Source organism: Anthonomus grandis, chromosome 17 (genome assembly GCF_022605725.1).
Source record: "Anthonomus grandis grandis chromosome 17, icAntGran1.3, whole genome shotgun sequence".
Lineage (NCBI taxonomy): Eukaryota > Metazoa > Arthropoda > Insecta > Coleoptera > Curculionidae > Anthonomus > Anthonomus grandis.
The window spans coordinates 12,433,128-12,451,046 of NC_065562.1; the positions used below are offsets into that span (position 1 = coordinate 12,433,128).

The following is a 17,919-nucleotide window of genomic DNA, read 5'->3' on the forward strand; positions in this document are numbered from 1 at the left end:
CTGAACCAGGTATAGGCACCACAAATCTCTTAGCAATTAGGCTAATTAATGAATGTACAAAAATGGCACACCAAATTATACTAAACACAGATTTGATCAGATAACCATCTCATTCCACTTATACCAGTAAATGCTAAGTAACCTCAAATGTGACTATTGAACTACACCAACATTCTATGTGTTATCTATATTATATAAATCGATCAATATAAACTCTAACATGTTTTTTAAAAGAGACCTGTGGGAAATATCTTAAATATGCAGAGGTATTTTATTATAAAGTTGCACTATGTTGTAACTAAAAGATCTTTCAAAAATAGATCTTCTGCAAAATGGGATTGTTATTGAATCTGTATGGCGAAGATCTAGTGTATGTGTTTCAGAGTGAAATTTTATTTTTCTGTGCAAATATTTTAAAATTGCTAGAAATGTGTGATTTATTTTATCAAATTCTTTTGAAGCTTAAAGGAGGTTTAAAACAATTAATTCATCATTTTCTGTAGAATGGAATATATCATCTGTTACTTTTAAAAGTGCAGTTGAACAACTATACCCTCTTTGAAACCCGGACTGTATTGTCGGTAATAATTTATACCATCGAACATGTACCCTTATTTGATTATTAAGGATTTATTCTAAAAATTTCAATAATGTTGGGAGAATAAGGGAGAACACTAACTGGTCGTAAGTCCTTCAGCTCAAGTGGATTATTTACCTTTGGAAGATTTTATGGGAAAATTTACAAGGTGTGTCATTATAGGAAGTAATAATAATCACATCAACTCCAATATCATCATCTATGATGGCCTTAGATTTTATTAGAAATAAAGCATCTTTAAGTTCCTCTATACTAGCAAATCTAAAATTAAATATATGTGAATTTGGTAAACTATTATTTGAGTAATATTTACTATAAAGGTATTGATTCCCAAACATCTCGAACCCAAAACTCTAAATCTTACAATGTTGCTTAGAAAGACTACGTATAAATTATTTAGGATAGGAATTAGAAAATGTATGTTAGGAAAAGCTTACTACAGCAATGATGAATACACCGATAAACACGAATTTTAGACTGTCTGGGTATTTGATTATTTCATATGTAAGTTAATTTTATGTTAATGCTTTTTTATTGGAGATATGGATATAAGTATATTAGGAAATTTAGTACTCTGTGTTTTTTTTCTTTTGCTGGTTAATCCAATATTTTTATATCTCTGTTATAAATATTTTGTGTTGATAAACAATAAAGCTTATTTTGACTTTAAAACTGGAAACATTTCTGAGGATATTTCAGGATATTCAAATCAAATTAAAATATACTTTATTGCCAGAAGGATAAAATATTATATTATGGACAAAGCTTAATGTTAATAAATCTACTGTGTGTGGATTATTTGAGATATTTTTCTCTTATGAATCACATGCTTGCTATAGGTTCCAAAGTCTCTTGTCAAGGGCACTGTGTTGAAAGTTTTCAGGATCTAGTTGCAGAATAGTGATCTACTTAAAGTTATAATAGGAGTGCTTTAGGGCATAGTTCTTGGACAAATACTTTTGATTACTCATCTAAATGACCTAACAAATATAACCTTAGGCATGAGGTGGTAATATCTTATAGTGAAGATATGACTCATGGGAAGATTTCAGAAACTATGCTGTGGAAGATTTTTTCAAATTAGGTTTAAATATTTCAATAACAAAATGCATTGCCTTGTTTACTTCATTAAACCACCCTGAATTTCCAACTATACATGTAGGAAATTTATATTAATGCATGCAAAACAAATATTAAACAGATTCAAATTAATACTTGGGTATTACTTTAGATAAGATCTAAAATGGAATTGCCATGTAGAAACCTTGACTAAACTCTTAAAACCTTTACCAATCTACCAATTTTATATGGTGACAGAGATTTTGATTTAATAAATCTATCGTGCAATGTCTGCTAAGATATGGATTGTATGTGGCAACTCTTCAGTAGCATTAAAAATTTAGAAGATAGTTTTTCATAAGAGGAAGATTCTCAACAGACTTCCAATATTCTGAAGAGATTTGAGATTGCTTTCTCCTTAAATAACATATTCTTCATATTTACCAGAACTATCAGTATCCTTGTAAATGATAAATATAAAATAAGAAATAAATTCAGTAAAAACCTGCAGATACCTATATAGTGTCAAGAAATTTATTAAAGAATATCAAATATCTATTTATAGGAATTCAACTTAGATTAGATTTAGAACTAAAGAAAATATTGCAATACTTAAAGGGGAGATTTTCATATGCTCATTTATTAAATAGTATATTTTTCCTTCTGATGTTAATTAATTTAATTAATTACAGTCATCAGTTTCAGTCATATCGGTGCAAACCCATTTCTTGATTTTTTTGTAAAATATATATTATGTATATTGTATTGAACCATGAATTTTATTAATAAATAAATTGGAAATTGATTGTTCTTGCTATTTACTATCAGTAAAGATCTCACTGTAGTACCAATTAATTGCAATAATACCAGCGATATAATATTGCGAGTTCAAACTCACACCTACTTTTAAACCCCCATTCATAATATTTCATAATTATGATTGAAGGGTGTTATCTGCACAAGATGGTATGTGCAAAGTACACATGCACATTTATATGTATTGTAAACCTATTTTAATTTCATAAAAGTTCAATTTTATTCAATTCAATAAAGCATAACACACTCTTTCCACAAGCAACAGACACATTTATCAAAATAACATGGAAAGGTTATTATTTATTCATCATTGTGACATTTAATAATTAGTTTGCCTTTACTATGACCAAATTCCAGTGTTTTTACCATTATGCTGTATCCAATGGCCCATTAAAATTTAAAAAATCCTATCTACATATCTGACTAAATATTCCATGAGTAAATCACTGAAATGCAGAGCCTATTGCCATACTGGCATAACTGTAAAGGATAATAATGAATTACAACCAAACATTAATTTAAATGGTATGAGATGGTCACTGCTAGTGCAAAACTTGATGGTCAATACTACATCCATTATCAGTTTCCTGAATATATTAGAAATTAATATGGGGAATATTCAGTTTATTTAGGAGACATTTTTGGCACCATTCCAATTAAATCAGGATGCATTTTCAGATATAAAAGATTCATGAATCAACTACATGAGTTTTTCTCACATTATGTTATTAAATTCTAATAGTAACAATTTTAAAAAATTATAATTTTGCAATTCATTTATCAAGTACTTTTCAAAAGCGCAAATTAATTGATCAATGATAATCCTCTTTTGTAATACTTTGTGACGTAAAAATATCATTAATTTAATTTTTATTACATATAAAACTAATCTATTTTTACAGGAAATTATGATTACGATCTCGTCGTCATTGGCGGAGGTTCCGGGGGTTTGGCGGCTGCCAAAGAAGCCACCGCTTTGGGTGCGAAAGTTGCTGTATTAGATTTTGTGACCCCAACACCACTGGGAACCAAATGGGGTCTTGGAGGCACGTGCGTAAATGTGGGTTGCATCCCGAAAAAACTGATGCATCAAGCTGCTTTATTAGGGGAAGCTATTCACGTAAGTTTTTCATATGTAAACATTTTAGTTACACACCTTTTGTATCGCTTAGGCATATTAAACATGCATAATTGAGAAGGGGAGAACACGATAATATTGATTATTCATGGAAATTCACCTCAATTAGTTTAATTATACCCTTAGCCTTGAAACACGATTTATCAATGTTGTATAGTTTGATTAGTTAAAACACTTCTAAAATTTGGAAATGGTTTCTAATTTTAGTAATGTTTTTTAGTTATTTAAGGGTCACATAAAAATTTTCAAGGATCCATAAACATATTGGGGCTGAATTATGTCAGTTTTTAATTTCAGAATAGTTGTCTTTTTAATACCCATTATATTAATTACTTACTGGCATTATTTGCATAATTTACATTTTTAAATAGATGCAACCATGTAAACATAAATTGTATTGTAACAAAAAAATGGTGCCAAATAAAAATGCTTAATTTTTAATTTAGGATTCTAAAAGTTATGGATGGCAAGTAGGCGATAATGTCAGTCACAGTTGGGATGCATTGAGAGATGCCGTCCAGGCCCATATCAAATCTGTCAATTGGGTTACCAGGGTGGAACTGAGGGATAAGTAAGTATTTTTGAGGATTATATTAAGCCCTGAACTGAACTTTTGGTTCCTTAGTTTTTGTCCGGTTTTTTATGTGGTTCCATGATATACGTTGGTGGTTTATATTTCTCGTTAATTTCAAAATCATAAGTTATAATAAACATTTTAAATTCTCAACACAAGCACCTAGATGGTTTCTCACCTGTGTGTTCTCACATATACAGGTGCCTCCGATTAAGTCAGCACTATTGGTATCTTTGTAATAATATCTAAGATACGTGGTCTGTTAAATTAGCAAACGAGTAGGATTTTTTTTGTTGATTAAAATGGTGAAAACCGAAAAAAAAAATTAACATCGCGTTTTCGAGAAAATGTAAATATGTACTTTTGGTTAATGGAATCAGAATAAGATAATGATCTTCTTAATAAAAAAATGTATATTCACTAATAGCCTTAACCTAAAAATAGCAAAGTTATAGAGATATTAATAATTTTGTTCAATTTTGGCTTTGAACTTTTTGAGAGCCAAACAAATAAATCATTAATTGAATAATTAAATGACAGAGCCAAAGAGATTTAATAAAATAAATACTGACAGTTACACATTAGTAAATTTGGTGGTATTTGTAAAACCTAAATTAGTAAAATGAATTAAGGAAACAGGTTTACATGGTAGAAAGTTAGCGAAGAAACCCTTCATCTCAATGAAGAACAGAGAGACATACTTTGATTTGCCAAACAGTATCCTAACTGGTCTTACGAAAAATAGAAAACGACTTTTATCTGAAAAGTGTTTTCAGATAAAAGTCGTTTGAAACTGTTTAGATCTGATGGTTAGGAGACCAGTGAATGAAAGATTTAACCCAAAATATATGGTTCAATATGATGGTTTGGGGTTGCTTTGGTAGATAATCAAAAAAATCAGAATCGAAGGTAGTATTATGGATCGTTTTGTATACCAAAACATTAGAAAACCAGATATGCTACCTCAGGCAGAAGACAACATGTGCTTAAGATGGGTCTTTCGGCATGACAACGACTCAAAGCACACATCAAAACTTGTTAAAAATTGGTTAAGTGCCAATGAAGTTGACATTGTGCTTTTTCCACCCCAAAGTCCAGATCTCAACTTAATCGAGAATTTGTGGGATGAAACTGATAGGAGAATTCATCAAAAAACTCTGTACTGTGAATGTATTGTATGATTGTAACGGTGGATATTTTTGTTGACAGTTTAAGGTCCATTATAGAAAGTATAGAGTAGATAGGTGATGCAGTCTTTCTAGTATGTATATAGTCTGTTTAAGTACATAGAATGTTAAGCATTTTTATTTTCCATTTTTATACATATTTTGTTATTTTCTTTTTTCTTTCCTGTAATTGGGTAACAAACCTGTTGGAAATAAATGCCTTTTTTTTAATGAAGAAATTCAAGACCTATGGAAATCAATTTCTCAAGACTATATTGAAAAACTTTGAAAAGCAAAATAATGAACCATATAATAAATAAAATTTATATTTATTTGAGGAAAATATGTTTAGTTGAAGTTGCTTCTCTTTTGACCTATACATTTTGTAAAATATTTTACTTTTAGTATTTTTAGTATATACAGGATGTCCCATTAGTGCGATAACGGACGATAACTCCTTATACAGTGATACAAAAAAAAATGAATACAAAGTTACTTTACTGTCTAAGGTGCATAACATAAAAATATTTTTGGATATACAGGGTGATTCATAAATGTGATATGATACACAACTTTTTTAATTTAAATGGAACACCCTATATTTTATTGCATTTTTGGCATGCTTTAAAAATTCTGCATACCTTTTATCAAGCATCGTCTATACCAAAACCTACCCGTTTGTGAGATATTTAATATTTTATCAAAAAATCGACGTTTGCACGTCTCCACAAAAACAAAAATAATTCACTCATTTGGGATCCTACAAGCCAAATCTTTTGTAGGTTGTTAGTGCATACTTACACTTACTTTATGGTCCTATGAGAATTTGATAATATTCTACAGGGTGTTCGCAATACTCTATCCAAAACCAAAAAATGTAAACAACCATATCTTATTTTTTTCAATTGGAATGACCCGTATTTTTTTTTATCTTAAAATGTTCACAATGTGATAAGCCTTCTTTTTTGTTAAGCATGTCCTATACCTATCTGTAATAGTTATCGAGTTTTTTTTCCTAATTTCGCCCTTAAAATCCACAATAGTCGCGTTTTAATTTAAAAGAAGTTTGCTTAGTTGGCCATGGAAATAACAATTGCACAAAAATCAAGCAATTACTTTGACAGAAGACTTAGTGTTGTCAGTTTATCACTAGTGCGAAACATTTTTGCATTAAAAGAGGATATGGTGAAAATGATTTACTGTTTGGGTGCAAGTGAGAAAAATGGTTTACTGTCATTCCATTTGAAAAAAATAAGATATGGTTGTTTACATTTTTTGGTTTTGGATAGAGTATTGCGAACACCCTGTAGAATATTATCAAATTCTCATAGGCCCATAAAGTAACTGTAAGTATGCACTAACAACCTACAAAAGATTTGGCTTGTAGGATCCCAAATGAGTGAATTATTTTTGTTTTTGTGGAGACGTGCAAACGTCGATTTTTTGATAAAATATTAAATATCTCACAAACGGGTAAGTTTTGGTATAGACGATGCTTGATAAAAGGTACGCAGAATTTTTAAAGCAATCCAAAAATGCAATAAAATATAGGGTGTTCCATTTAAATTAAAAAAGTTGTGTATCATATCACATTTATGAATCACCCTGTATATCCAAAAATATTTTTATGTTATGCACCTTAGACAGTAAAGTAATTTTTGTATAAAAAATTTTTTTTTGTATCACTGTATAAGGAGCTATCGTCCGTTATCGCACTAATGGGACACCCTGTATAGGGTATTGAAAATTGAAATTTGGTTTTCAATAAAGTTGTTTTTTTTTTGTTACATATTAAATTAGCAAACTTATTTTTGAAAAAGAAAGAGAAAATGTTATTTTTCAAAAACGCTTTTAGCAAGTTTAATATAATTAGGATAAATAAATAAACAATTAATTTTTTAATACTTTAAACCAAATACTACTCAATACTTAAAGTGAATAATAATAATTTTTAATACAGCAAAAATTTCAACTTCTTGGTATTATTTTTTCAACTATTTTGGAAACGACGCATTTTCCACCATCGGTGTCCTATCTCAAACTACTTCTCCATGGTTTCTATATATGCTCTATCATTTTTGACCAGTTGAACGCGTACACGCTGTATATGGTTTCTCATCTGTGTGTACTATATCTGTATGTACTAAAAAATAGTATAGTACTTGTACATTACACTGAAAAAAATGTGTAAGAATAAATGCTACAATTGGAGCAATTTTCTTTATAAAAAAAGGTACAAATAAAAACAAATGAATACAAAATCATAACAAACAAATTGCTTAAAATTGTAAGTTTATTTACTACAAGAAATTTGGCATATCTGCACAAGTGTATAAACTATGGCTATTCTTCTACGAAAATTTGCATTATCGTTGTAACGTTTTTTGCTACGTTTTATATATAAAAAGGTTACTATTTTTCAGGTAATATCGAAAAAAAATTATATATTATATACCAAATTGCTGTTACAAAGTAATTATACTTTATAAAATTCAATTTTTCCTTGTTATTTTTTTTTTTTTAGTTTTTATTTGCCTCTATTTTTAAGCGATATTTACTTTATTTTACAATGTACGAATTTAAAGTAGTCATTGTAACCACTTTTAGGCAATATTGTAAGGTCAATGAGGATTTTTTTGAGTAAAATTTCTTTAGCTAAAATAGAGTTGGTCCAAATGGCCCCAATGCCCAACAACATGGCCCACGCTGTATGTTAGACCAAATCTTTTCACAAAAAAAAATAATACTAAAAGAATACTAGCACGTACATAAGGAACAACATACATAAGTAAATAAAATATTTTATACTAAATTTGAAAATGTTCTAAAGAAATAGTAATACTAAAACATATTAAGAAAAATATACAGAATATTTTAATATAGAAAACGTAATGTAAGTCGAATATTTGTATAAAATCCCAAAAAGTCTATTCATTTCTTGACTTTTATGAAATTAAAAAAAAAAATCACGAAGAGCTTATGCGGTCAAAAGTCACGAGAACGGGAACCACAAAACACAAAAATATAAAGAATTGGTGGTTGCATACAAACCGATAGAAATTTCTGTGACAGATTTGGTAGCGATCTCCCGCTTGGCAACGGAAGCTATTACAATTAATTTGGCAGTTGGACATTAATGCTTGGTTAATTTGACCAATCAATATCGCACAAAGGTTAAATTAAGGCGAAAAAATTAAATTTTATTTGATAAGAAATCTCATTGTTATATCATTATAGTCTTTTTTAATCGATAAAAGATCATTTTTACCAGTAAATTTTTTGAGAAAAATATATATCGAATAATGTGTATAAATTTAAAAAATGCAGCCTTTTTCTTAAAAATTGTAAGATCTTGCAGGTGTGGTGAGAATTAAAACATATATGTTGTCAAGGAAACCGTCACAAAAGGTTGTCAGAAAAAAAGACTACTATTTTTGAAGCTTTTTCTAAAAATAGTTAATTAACTTAGGACAAAGACTAAGAGCAGACTTAATATATTAAAAGCAATAACTACTTTCACACATTTCCTGATTTCATTGTAGCAAAATATGCGACTCACTATTGGGCTATTTACTACTCGATGAGTTTAGAATACTGTCAGATTTACTTTGATATGCCTATAAGACTTCTTGCTACAAGTAAAATAAAATTTGCTACAATTTGTAAAAAAAAGGCGACGCAACATTGTAGTTAAAAATACAAAGCCATTTTTTACAGTGTAACTGTAAGTCGCAGATATACAAATTTCAAAATTTCACCTGCAAAATATTGGCTTTATTCCCCTCAAGTATATACCTTATCGAATAAAATAATAAACAATTACAAAAAACAATAAACTTATACACGATATCTTCTTCTTTTTCCCATTTTGCTCCATAAAATTAACGATGATGTGGTTGAATATTTAACTTTATCTGAGACTCATTCAATTAACTTAACAGTCTCAGTTTTTTAGGCCTTACATAATAAAATGATTGGGATTTGTATTTGAATTGTAAGATGAGGCAAGCATGTGAAGAATGCTTTCAAACCCTTTCAAGATTGAATACTGCTGCATATTAAGTGAGGGTTTTCATTTCTCCATTCATGCACGTTATGAGTATTTATGACGCCAGTCTCAATAAAGGTAGATTCATCAGTCCACATAATATTTTTAATAAAGTGTGGATTATTATAATTTAGGATATGCAACAAAAATGTACGCGAAGCTCACTATCCCCTTTATGCAAAACTTGGAGCTTTTTGTCTAAATAGATAGAGATCATTTCTCACACTTTTAACAAATTCGCATATTCTCGATTACTGTAGTTCGTACCGGGCCATTTCAAACACACAAAAATTAAAGAAATTATTCTTTTCAATATGACAATATGATAAATACATACCTCGCTGTAGCAACGTTATATTTATGTTAATTAAAAGGGGAAAGGATCTTAAAATAAAAAGCATTATTTACATTTGATGCTATAGCCCTGTACCGAAGAAGGAAAGGATTTTTTTTACTTTTACTTATTGTAATATCCCTGTATATAAACCTAAAAGCACGGGCGTCACTTTGGAGACATCCTGTATATTAATGATGTTTGCCTTTTTTATTAAAAATATTGTATTTTTCTAAATTTCATATCTCTTTCTATTTGTTACTTTATTGATTTAGGTACCTACTATTTAGTTACCCTTTAAGTTAACTGCTAAAATCTAGCAGGAAGCTTTGTCTACAAATACTACAACAAAGTATTTTATGATAATAAAGCGTGTTTTGATTTATTATTTTTAAAACTAACATGTTCATAACACAATATACCGTTTTTAGGGCTGTAGAATACATCAACGGCTTAGGAACGTTCGTAGACCCGCACACGGTGCAAGCGCAAACCAAACAGGGAGAGCGCCTCTTAAAAGCGAAATATTTCTTGATCGCGGTGGGTGGTAGACCCCGATACCCAGACATACCCGGTGCGATCCAGCACGGGATCACCAGCGATGACATTTTCAGCCTGAACCGGGCACCGGGTAAAACATGCATAGTCGGCGCGGGATACATCGGTCTGGAATGCGCGGGTTTCCTGAAAGGTTTGGGCTACGACGCCACCGTACTGGTCAGATCTGTACCTCTGCGAGGTTTCGATCAACAAATGGCGAGCATCATTGTTGCAGAAATGGAGGATAAGGGCGTTAAGTTTGCTCACAAGTATGAACTTTTATTATTATTATTATTTTTTTAATGCAGGGTATCTGCTAATTAATTTTACATGGTAGAAAGGTCACAGTTTTAGCCATACTACCATACATGGTTAAAAGTTTTTTTTTTATAACTTTCTACAAAATTGTGAAAATAAATTATTTTTCTCTTTATAATCTTATACTGATCTATTTGAGCACAATCGAGGCGTGTAGAATAAGGGGGATGTAAGTACCAATAGAAGTATTTTGAGAAAGATGCATTTGCAAGTCTATAAAAGTCGGCACAAAATGGTTTATGTTGGTCTATTTGTAACCTTGGTAGTTATTTCTTGCATTTAGTTTTTTTTTTTAATTTGAAAAATGTACTTATACCTTTTTTATTCTAATTTCTTTTTAATGTTTTTAGGCACAAAAATATACAATAAAAGTGATTTAAAAGGAAACTTTATTAAACTTAAACCTCAAAATTCACTTAAGAAAAACAAATAGACGAAACACTATTCATAATCTGAATATAACAAGTCTACATCTTCTGTAATTTCGTCATCATCTTCTATAGTTTCCTCTGGTAACTGTTCTTTTGGCTTCTTCACTAATATTTTCTTTTTTCCTATTCCCATAGTCGCCTTACTAGTTAAACTGTTCTTTTTTTTATTTTTTGTCTTTGCCCTTTCCTTCATATTTAATATTATTATTATTATTGAATTTGTGGTATATTGGTGGAATAAAATCTAGTAAGGATTGTAAGTTCTTCCGTTTAGCATCTTTTATTTTTAAAGCACCTTCATTCGGCAGACAAAATGCATTTTCAAAGCTTAAATTTGGTCTGCCAGTTGTTTTGCAAGGACACATACATGTATAAAATGGCATCAATGAACCCAATGTTGTTTTGTGCTGAAAGGAAAATGTATCTGCCTCTTTTGAATAAAAGTATTAAATTTGCCTCCATCTGATTACATGGTTATCAACATTTTTTTAGGGTCACTTATAATCTGGTTTAATTGAACGAAACTATAAAAGTTTTCCTTTTTCATCTCATGGACAGTAAACTTTTTAGAGGATTCTTGAACCACGGTCTTCCAATGTTCTGGGATAAAAATTTGCGAAATTCTGCGTTTAACCTTCTTAATGGCGCCAAAATCCTGGTCACACTCTATAAACGTATGCCCGACTCCAAGAATTTGTGATAAATTTCTTAAATTTTAGTATATTTTACTAGGAACATAAATAACTTTGCTATATTTATATTTTTATTTTGTCCACCACAGGAGTCGCCATAAGCTGTTATTCTAGTGATATTTTAAGGTAGAACTTCAGTAATAAAATAAATCAATTTCTTGTGATTCTCTGGATGCGATTTGCCAGTTTCCAGATTATATACACAGAAGTTATAAGTCCAGAGTTTCCTACGGTAAAATACATTCGAGGTCGTGATAAGTGGGGTGGTTAAAGCTTGCTGAAGATCACAAGAAGCATGTCACATATGTGTCAGTAGAATCTTTATTATCTAGAACATCTGACTTTTTAGTGGCCAATGCCTTTTCAGTTTGTTTATGGTGAAGTTCCTGTTGTATTTTTGCCTCCTGGATCTTAATTTCATCTTTGGAATGTTTAATATTTGCATAGCTTACTGCACGTGTCGGAGTTAGGGCGGTGAAATCTAAGATTAAATTCCGTACTAAATATAAATCTGAGATAAGACTCTTTCACAGAACTATCATTTTCCTTGCAATATTCCTTGTCAAACTAAACTTTTTTTTTTAAGTTCAGCTCTGATGTCAGATACCTGGTGTTTAAATTTGCTTTTCTGGAATAGTGGAATGTGTACTTCCACTACTACTTTCCATAACAAATTTTCGATTTACAGGTTCCATTTTTTTGCCGGTGCAAGTACCTATCTTGTCCTTAGCGCATATACGATAAATATCCGTTTTTACACAAACCGTGGTAAACCTTTTGTTGCTTATGTCAAGTGTTTTGAGAAAAAGGATCTTACACACCCGCTTATTTCGAAGATATATTTCTGTACTAAAGAGTTTGTTAGTAGCGGCGTTGTATCGCTTTCTTTGAAATGTCTACTTGTGCTACACTTGTATCTGCAAGAATGTTCATAAGGCTTAACACTGCGCTGGGAATGTGGCTTATTTTTATGGCCAATGTATGATTTTCCTAAATCTCTCAGCATTTTCTTAATTTTGATATTCAGGGCACTTTCATCGCGCTTCCTTTATTTTGTAGCAACGTCACTGGGTTCAGGCACATCGAGATCAAAAAGCACGGCACTATTATCTAAAAATTCAACAAAAAAATCCATTTATAACACTTTTTTTACAGATGAAAATTTAAAGAAATATGAGCAAAAATTCCGTTTTTTTTTTAAGCAGAAGCAGAGGTACATTAACAGCATCATTGGAAGTATCACTTTCAGGTATGCGATCGCTGTCTTCATCGGTGGCTTATGGAGCGGAAAGTTCGTTTAAAAAATTTAACCAAAGCACTTTATTTACTAAAATAAACTAAAAAGTCGCAGGATTGCGAAAATGCAGCTATTTTAAAGTATTACCAGTTTTTAAAATAACCTAACCTAAAAGTTTATTTACATTGTAAAATTTCATTTTCCGTGTTTTTCTTAAGCAATTTAGAAAGACAGCAGTTAATCCTTAATAACTGGAAAATCACTCTTGTATCTCTTTTGTACCAAACAAATACAGTGGTGGCCAAAAGTATGGAAACCTTTAATAAAATCATAATAATTGTTTACTACAAGCTGTTTAACAGTACGATTTTGTTTGAGTGAAGACGATTTTGTTTGAGGCATCATGCCTAATTGTAAATACTTATCTAGTGATTTAAAAAGTAAAATAGTTGAATTATACCAAAAGGGTTATAAACAAATTGAAATAAGTAAAAATTTAAACATTTTAAAAGGCAAATTGTTTCAAAAATATTAAAAAAATTTGAAGAGAGAGGAAATGTTTCGGTAGCCCACAAGCAAGGAAGACCAAGAAAGTTCTCCAAAAGGGCTATGAAGAGGTAATGAAAAGAATATCGATGAACGACCCAAAGAAAACTTCTATAGATATTTCTGGAGAAATGAGTGAAATAGGCATTTCTGTGTCTGCTTGCACGGTGAGAAGAAGGCTAAATGAAGTGGGGCTTTTTGGAAGAGTTGCTGTAAAGAAACCACTAATATCAAAGAAAAATAGAAAGGATCGCTTGAAATTTGCACGAGATCATCTTACCTGGTCTCACCAAAATTGGAATACTGTATTGTTTAGTGACGAAAGTAAGTTTCAATTATTTTGGAGTGACGGGAGACACGTTATGTCCGGCGACCAAAAGGTACAAGGTACAGCGACAAATGCCTATGGTAAAACATGGTGGTGGAAGCGTAATGGTGTGGGGTTGTTTCTCCCGATCAGGTGTTGGCCCCCTGGTTAAAATTGATGGAATGATGGACCGTATTCTATACAAAGACATATTGGAGAACAACATGTTGCCTTATGCTGAGGAGGAAATGCCATTGAGATGGTTGTTTCAGCAAGACAACGACCCTAAACACAAGTCCCAATTTGCGAAAAACTGGTTAAATGAACAGAGCATTGTTTTAATGGATTGACCTTCACAGTCCCCAGATCATCTGAATCCCATAGAGAATTTATGGGATCATTTGGACACGAATATTCGAAACCATTCGATTTCAAACAAGGCTCAACTGTGGGAAATACTACAAACTGAGTGGGCTGCCATTTCCAGTGAAGACTGTGCAAGACTTGTCGATTCTATGCCACGAAGATGTAGAGAAGTAATAAATTCGGAGGGATATGGCACAAAATATTAGCAGATTTTAATTTAGATGTAATTTATATAAATGACTTTCTTCAGTTTCCAAACTTTTGGCCAAGAAAATAGTAATTTTATTTCATTTATAATACGTTTAATTTCAAATTAATATGTTAAGTTAAGGCAGTAATCGAAGTATTTATCTCAGATTTGTTTAAAATTGTACTTATACCCCTTTTATTCTAGATTTGAAATTTTTATAGGACAATCCCAAAATCAGTGGAAAAACTGGAAACGGGCAAGTTAAAGGTCACATGGACCGACGACCAAAATCAGGAGTTCAGCGACGAGTTCGACACGATCTTGTTCGCGATCGGTCGCAGGCCTCTCACCAAAGAGTTGAACTTGGAGAATGCCGGCGTCAAGGTGGCAGAAGACGGTGAGAAAATTGATGCCGATAATGAACAAACTAACGTGCCCCATATTTATGCCGTTGGGGATGTACTTTATGTAAGTAGAAACTAATTTTCCTTAGCTAGAACATAGGGATTTGCTAAAATAAAAAGTATACAGAGTTTCCCGAAAATCAACGATGAGCCGAAAACGGGCAATAGACCAGGTGCTCAGGGATTCAAAAAAAAAAAATATTTAAAAAACATCTATCTTGAGTACTTTTAAAATTATAGGCATTTATAGAAAACCCAAAAAAATTTACACTCTTTTTAGAACTGTGGTTATAAATTTTCAATTTTTTAACAATTTTTTTTAATGTAAGCCTGGATAACTGTTCACATTTTTAAGTAATTATCATATTTTTGCTCAACTTGTGTTGAAAATTGTGTCTTTTGACCATCATTTCCCAACTTTAACTAACTGTTCCGGAAAAGAAAATTACTTCACTGGTTGGCAAGTGATTTTAAAAGTTGGCGTACCTAATCTAGATTTCAAAATGGTAAGATACTTGCAAGATTATTGGTTCAATAGAGGTGTATTTTTTTAGTACGTTTTTTATCTTTGAGTCGTAGCAAAAGGTTGGTTACACCACTGCGTTCTAAATTGTCATCATTTTCTTATATCTGTAATGTGATGATTTATATGATAATGAATACAATACATGATATAATTTGCCATTAAAAGCAAACCAGACAGAAATCTGACGGTCACATGTCATTGCGGTGCTGCTGCTACCTTCATTTACTATTAAAGATGTATTAAAAGTTTTTTACTAAAGATCATTTAAGATGAAACAAAGATTATTAAGAATATGCGGTTTCTAGTAGTTTGTTTTGAAAATATATAAGAGAAAATATTGCCACCTTTTAACCACGAAACCACTAAATTTTTTTGACTGAGTTATAGCTTGGTCAGTATTAGTTAAAACGCGGTAATCATATAGATATGTAGTCACTCATAGAAACAAATAGTCCACTCTATTATTTATTAAGAATATAAATTCACTCAAAAACGCTAATTTAGCACCATAATGATAAACAGATTTTAATCCGATATTACTTTGCATTTTTTGGTTATAGAATTTATTATTTTGCCTAGTGGAGTATAAGAATGTATACTAATCACATTAACAAATTTAATAGAGGACTCTTTGGTTTTATTGATAAGTTACGAATGCTTTCAACGGTAAAAAATGCTCCCTTTATAAATTTATGGATAGGGTAACAATGTGGTTAATAAAATTTGATGCTTTACCCCAGATACCTGTTAAGTAATTTATGTAAATTACTGTAAATATGTGCATCATATAATCGTGTATTTCCTTTTTAAGTAAGTGTCTACCTTCCTAAGTATTCCTACAAAGGTTGATATGTTTGTTCTAATACTATAAATATCCAAGATCCATGACAATGTGCTATCAATTAATAAATCTAAATATTTAATAACCGATGCACTTTTAAATTTTTGGTTATCAAATTAAATTCTCCAATTTTTCTTCCCTATCATCATGTAGGATGATTTATTAATGTTTAGCGTCAGTTTGTACGACCTTAGCCATTCACTAACTTTAACCAAAATATACTAAAATGGTTTAATATATGAAACTTTAATACTATCATTCAAGTGTTTACAGCTAGCTATTAAATTTAGACTGCGCCAGTTTTCTACACTAAGTTTTCTTTTATTTATTGATTTTATTTTAAGGTGTAATTAATAAATAAATGCCTGTTATGCAATATATAAATTATACCATAAATTGTGTTAATTACAGAAAAAACCTGAGTTAACCCCAGTTGCAATTCACGCGGGTCGTCTTTTATCTAGGCGATTATTTGGTAACGGTACTGTTAACATGGATTATGAAAATGTAGCCACAACGGTGTTTACACCTTTGGAATATGGAGCAGTAGGTAAGAAAACCTCGGAAGTTAAATATAGATTATTATACAAATCTAAAACCTAACTAATACATTTTTTGTATTTTTATAAAATGATTTTTCCTATGCCCCAAACCCACTGTTGGATATTTAAGGTAGAATTTTTTAAGGTTTAAGTGAAGAAAAAGCGATCGAACGTTTCGGCGAAGATAACTTAGAGATATACCACGCGTATTACAAGCCCACGGAGTTTTTCATACCGCAAAAGAACATCACCCATTGCTATTTGAAAGTTGTAGCTTTAAGAGAGGGAGACCAGAAAGTACTTGGGATGCATTTTATCGGGCCTCAGGCCGGAGAGGTTATACAGGGTTTCGCCGCTGCTATTAAGTAAGTTGACCGTTTTTTACAAATTGTTTTATACAAATTTGTCGATCTAAACAATTTTCGTTATACTATACTTATACCATATTATACCGGTATGGAAACGAAAGCGCACGAATGTGCATCGCACGGCTCACATTTTGGGGTAAGTAGTCATTTCAAGGATGCATCACACGTAACTCATCGCCAAGGTGTAGGTACTGTGGTACCAAGGGACTTACAATAATAATATTAATAATGTTCATTTATGATACTTTCAAATCCATATACAGCCAAATACATAAATAAAGCCTGAAGCTGTAAAGCTTGTTAGGACAAGAAAAAAAACACAATTTGTGAAAAGTCCATAGTGTATAAAGTCAGAATCGATATTTCTGGTCCATTTCGGGGTTTTACACGAGTTAGGGGTAATTTACCTAACTAACTAACTAACTAAAGCTAGTAACATTTTATCTTGGCACACAACATGTCGTACATACATTACAAACACACTAATACCACATACACACTAATGGTTATTCCAATTATTTTAAGCATCTTTCTGCTTACAAGGCATATGCAATGTTTGCCTATCTTTTTCAAAAATCCAGTCTTTTAATTTACTTTTAAAGGATCTCTCATCAACTATTAAGAGTTTTAGAGTTTCTGGAAGACAATAATAGTAAAATTTTCCTGCTAAGTAAGAAGCAGATTTATGGCCAATTTCTTTTTTTGAATAAGGAGCATTACACAGTCAGGGTTGTATCATGTTTGCCTATTATATTGAAGAGGTGGGAGAATTATTTTGTTTTTGGCAACACACATATCATATTAAAGAAAAATAAGATCCAGTTGCTCGGATAAGTTTTATTTTTTACTTTAAGAACCCATTTCTGAATTACATCAGT

The 17,919-nt window shown here is 31.1% G+C and overlaps 1 protein-coding gene across 4 annotated transcripts in view; it reads left to right on the forward strand.

Moving 5' to 3' along the window:
- The window catches only part of LOC126746143 (thioredoxin reductase 1, mitochondrial-like), a 35,915-nt gene that overhangs the window by 15,937 nt on the left and 2,059 nt on the right, over positions 1-17,919 (forward strand). For 3 of the 4 annotated variants that reach the window (XM_050454268.1, XM_050454271.1, XM_050454269.1), the window contains exons 2-7: positions 3,376-3,593; positions 4,058-4,182; positions 10,165-10,542; positions 14,582-14,828; positions 16,543-16,681; positions 16,819-17,038. In XM_050454268.1, the coding sequence (XP_050310225.1) occupies positions 3,376-3,593; positions 4,058-4,182; positions 10,165-10,542; positions 14,582-14,828; positions 16,543-16,681; positions 16,819-17,038 (1,327 nt within the window). Of the gene's footprint in view, positions 1-2,804; positions 2,999-3,375; positions 3,594-4,057; positions 4,183-10,164; positions 10,543-14,581; positions 14,829-16,542; positions 16,682-16,818; positions 17,039-17,919 lie in introns of those variants that run through there. The other variant, XM_050454270.1, reaches the window with a different exon arrangement.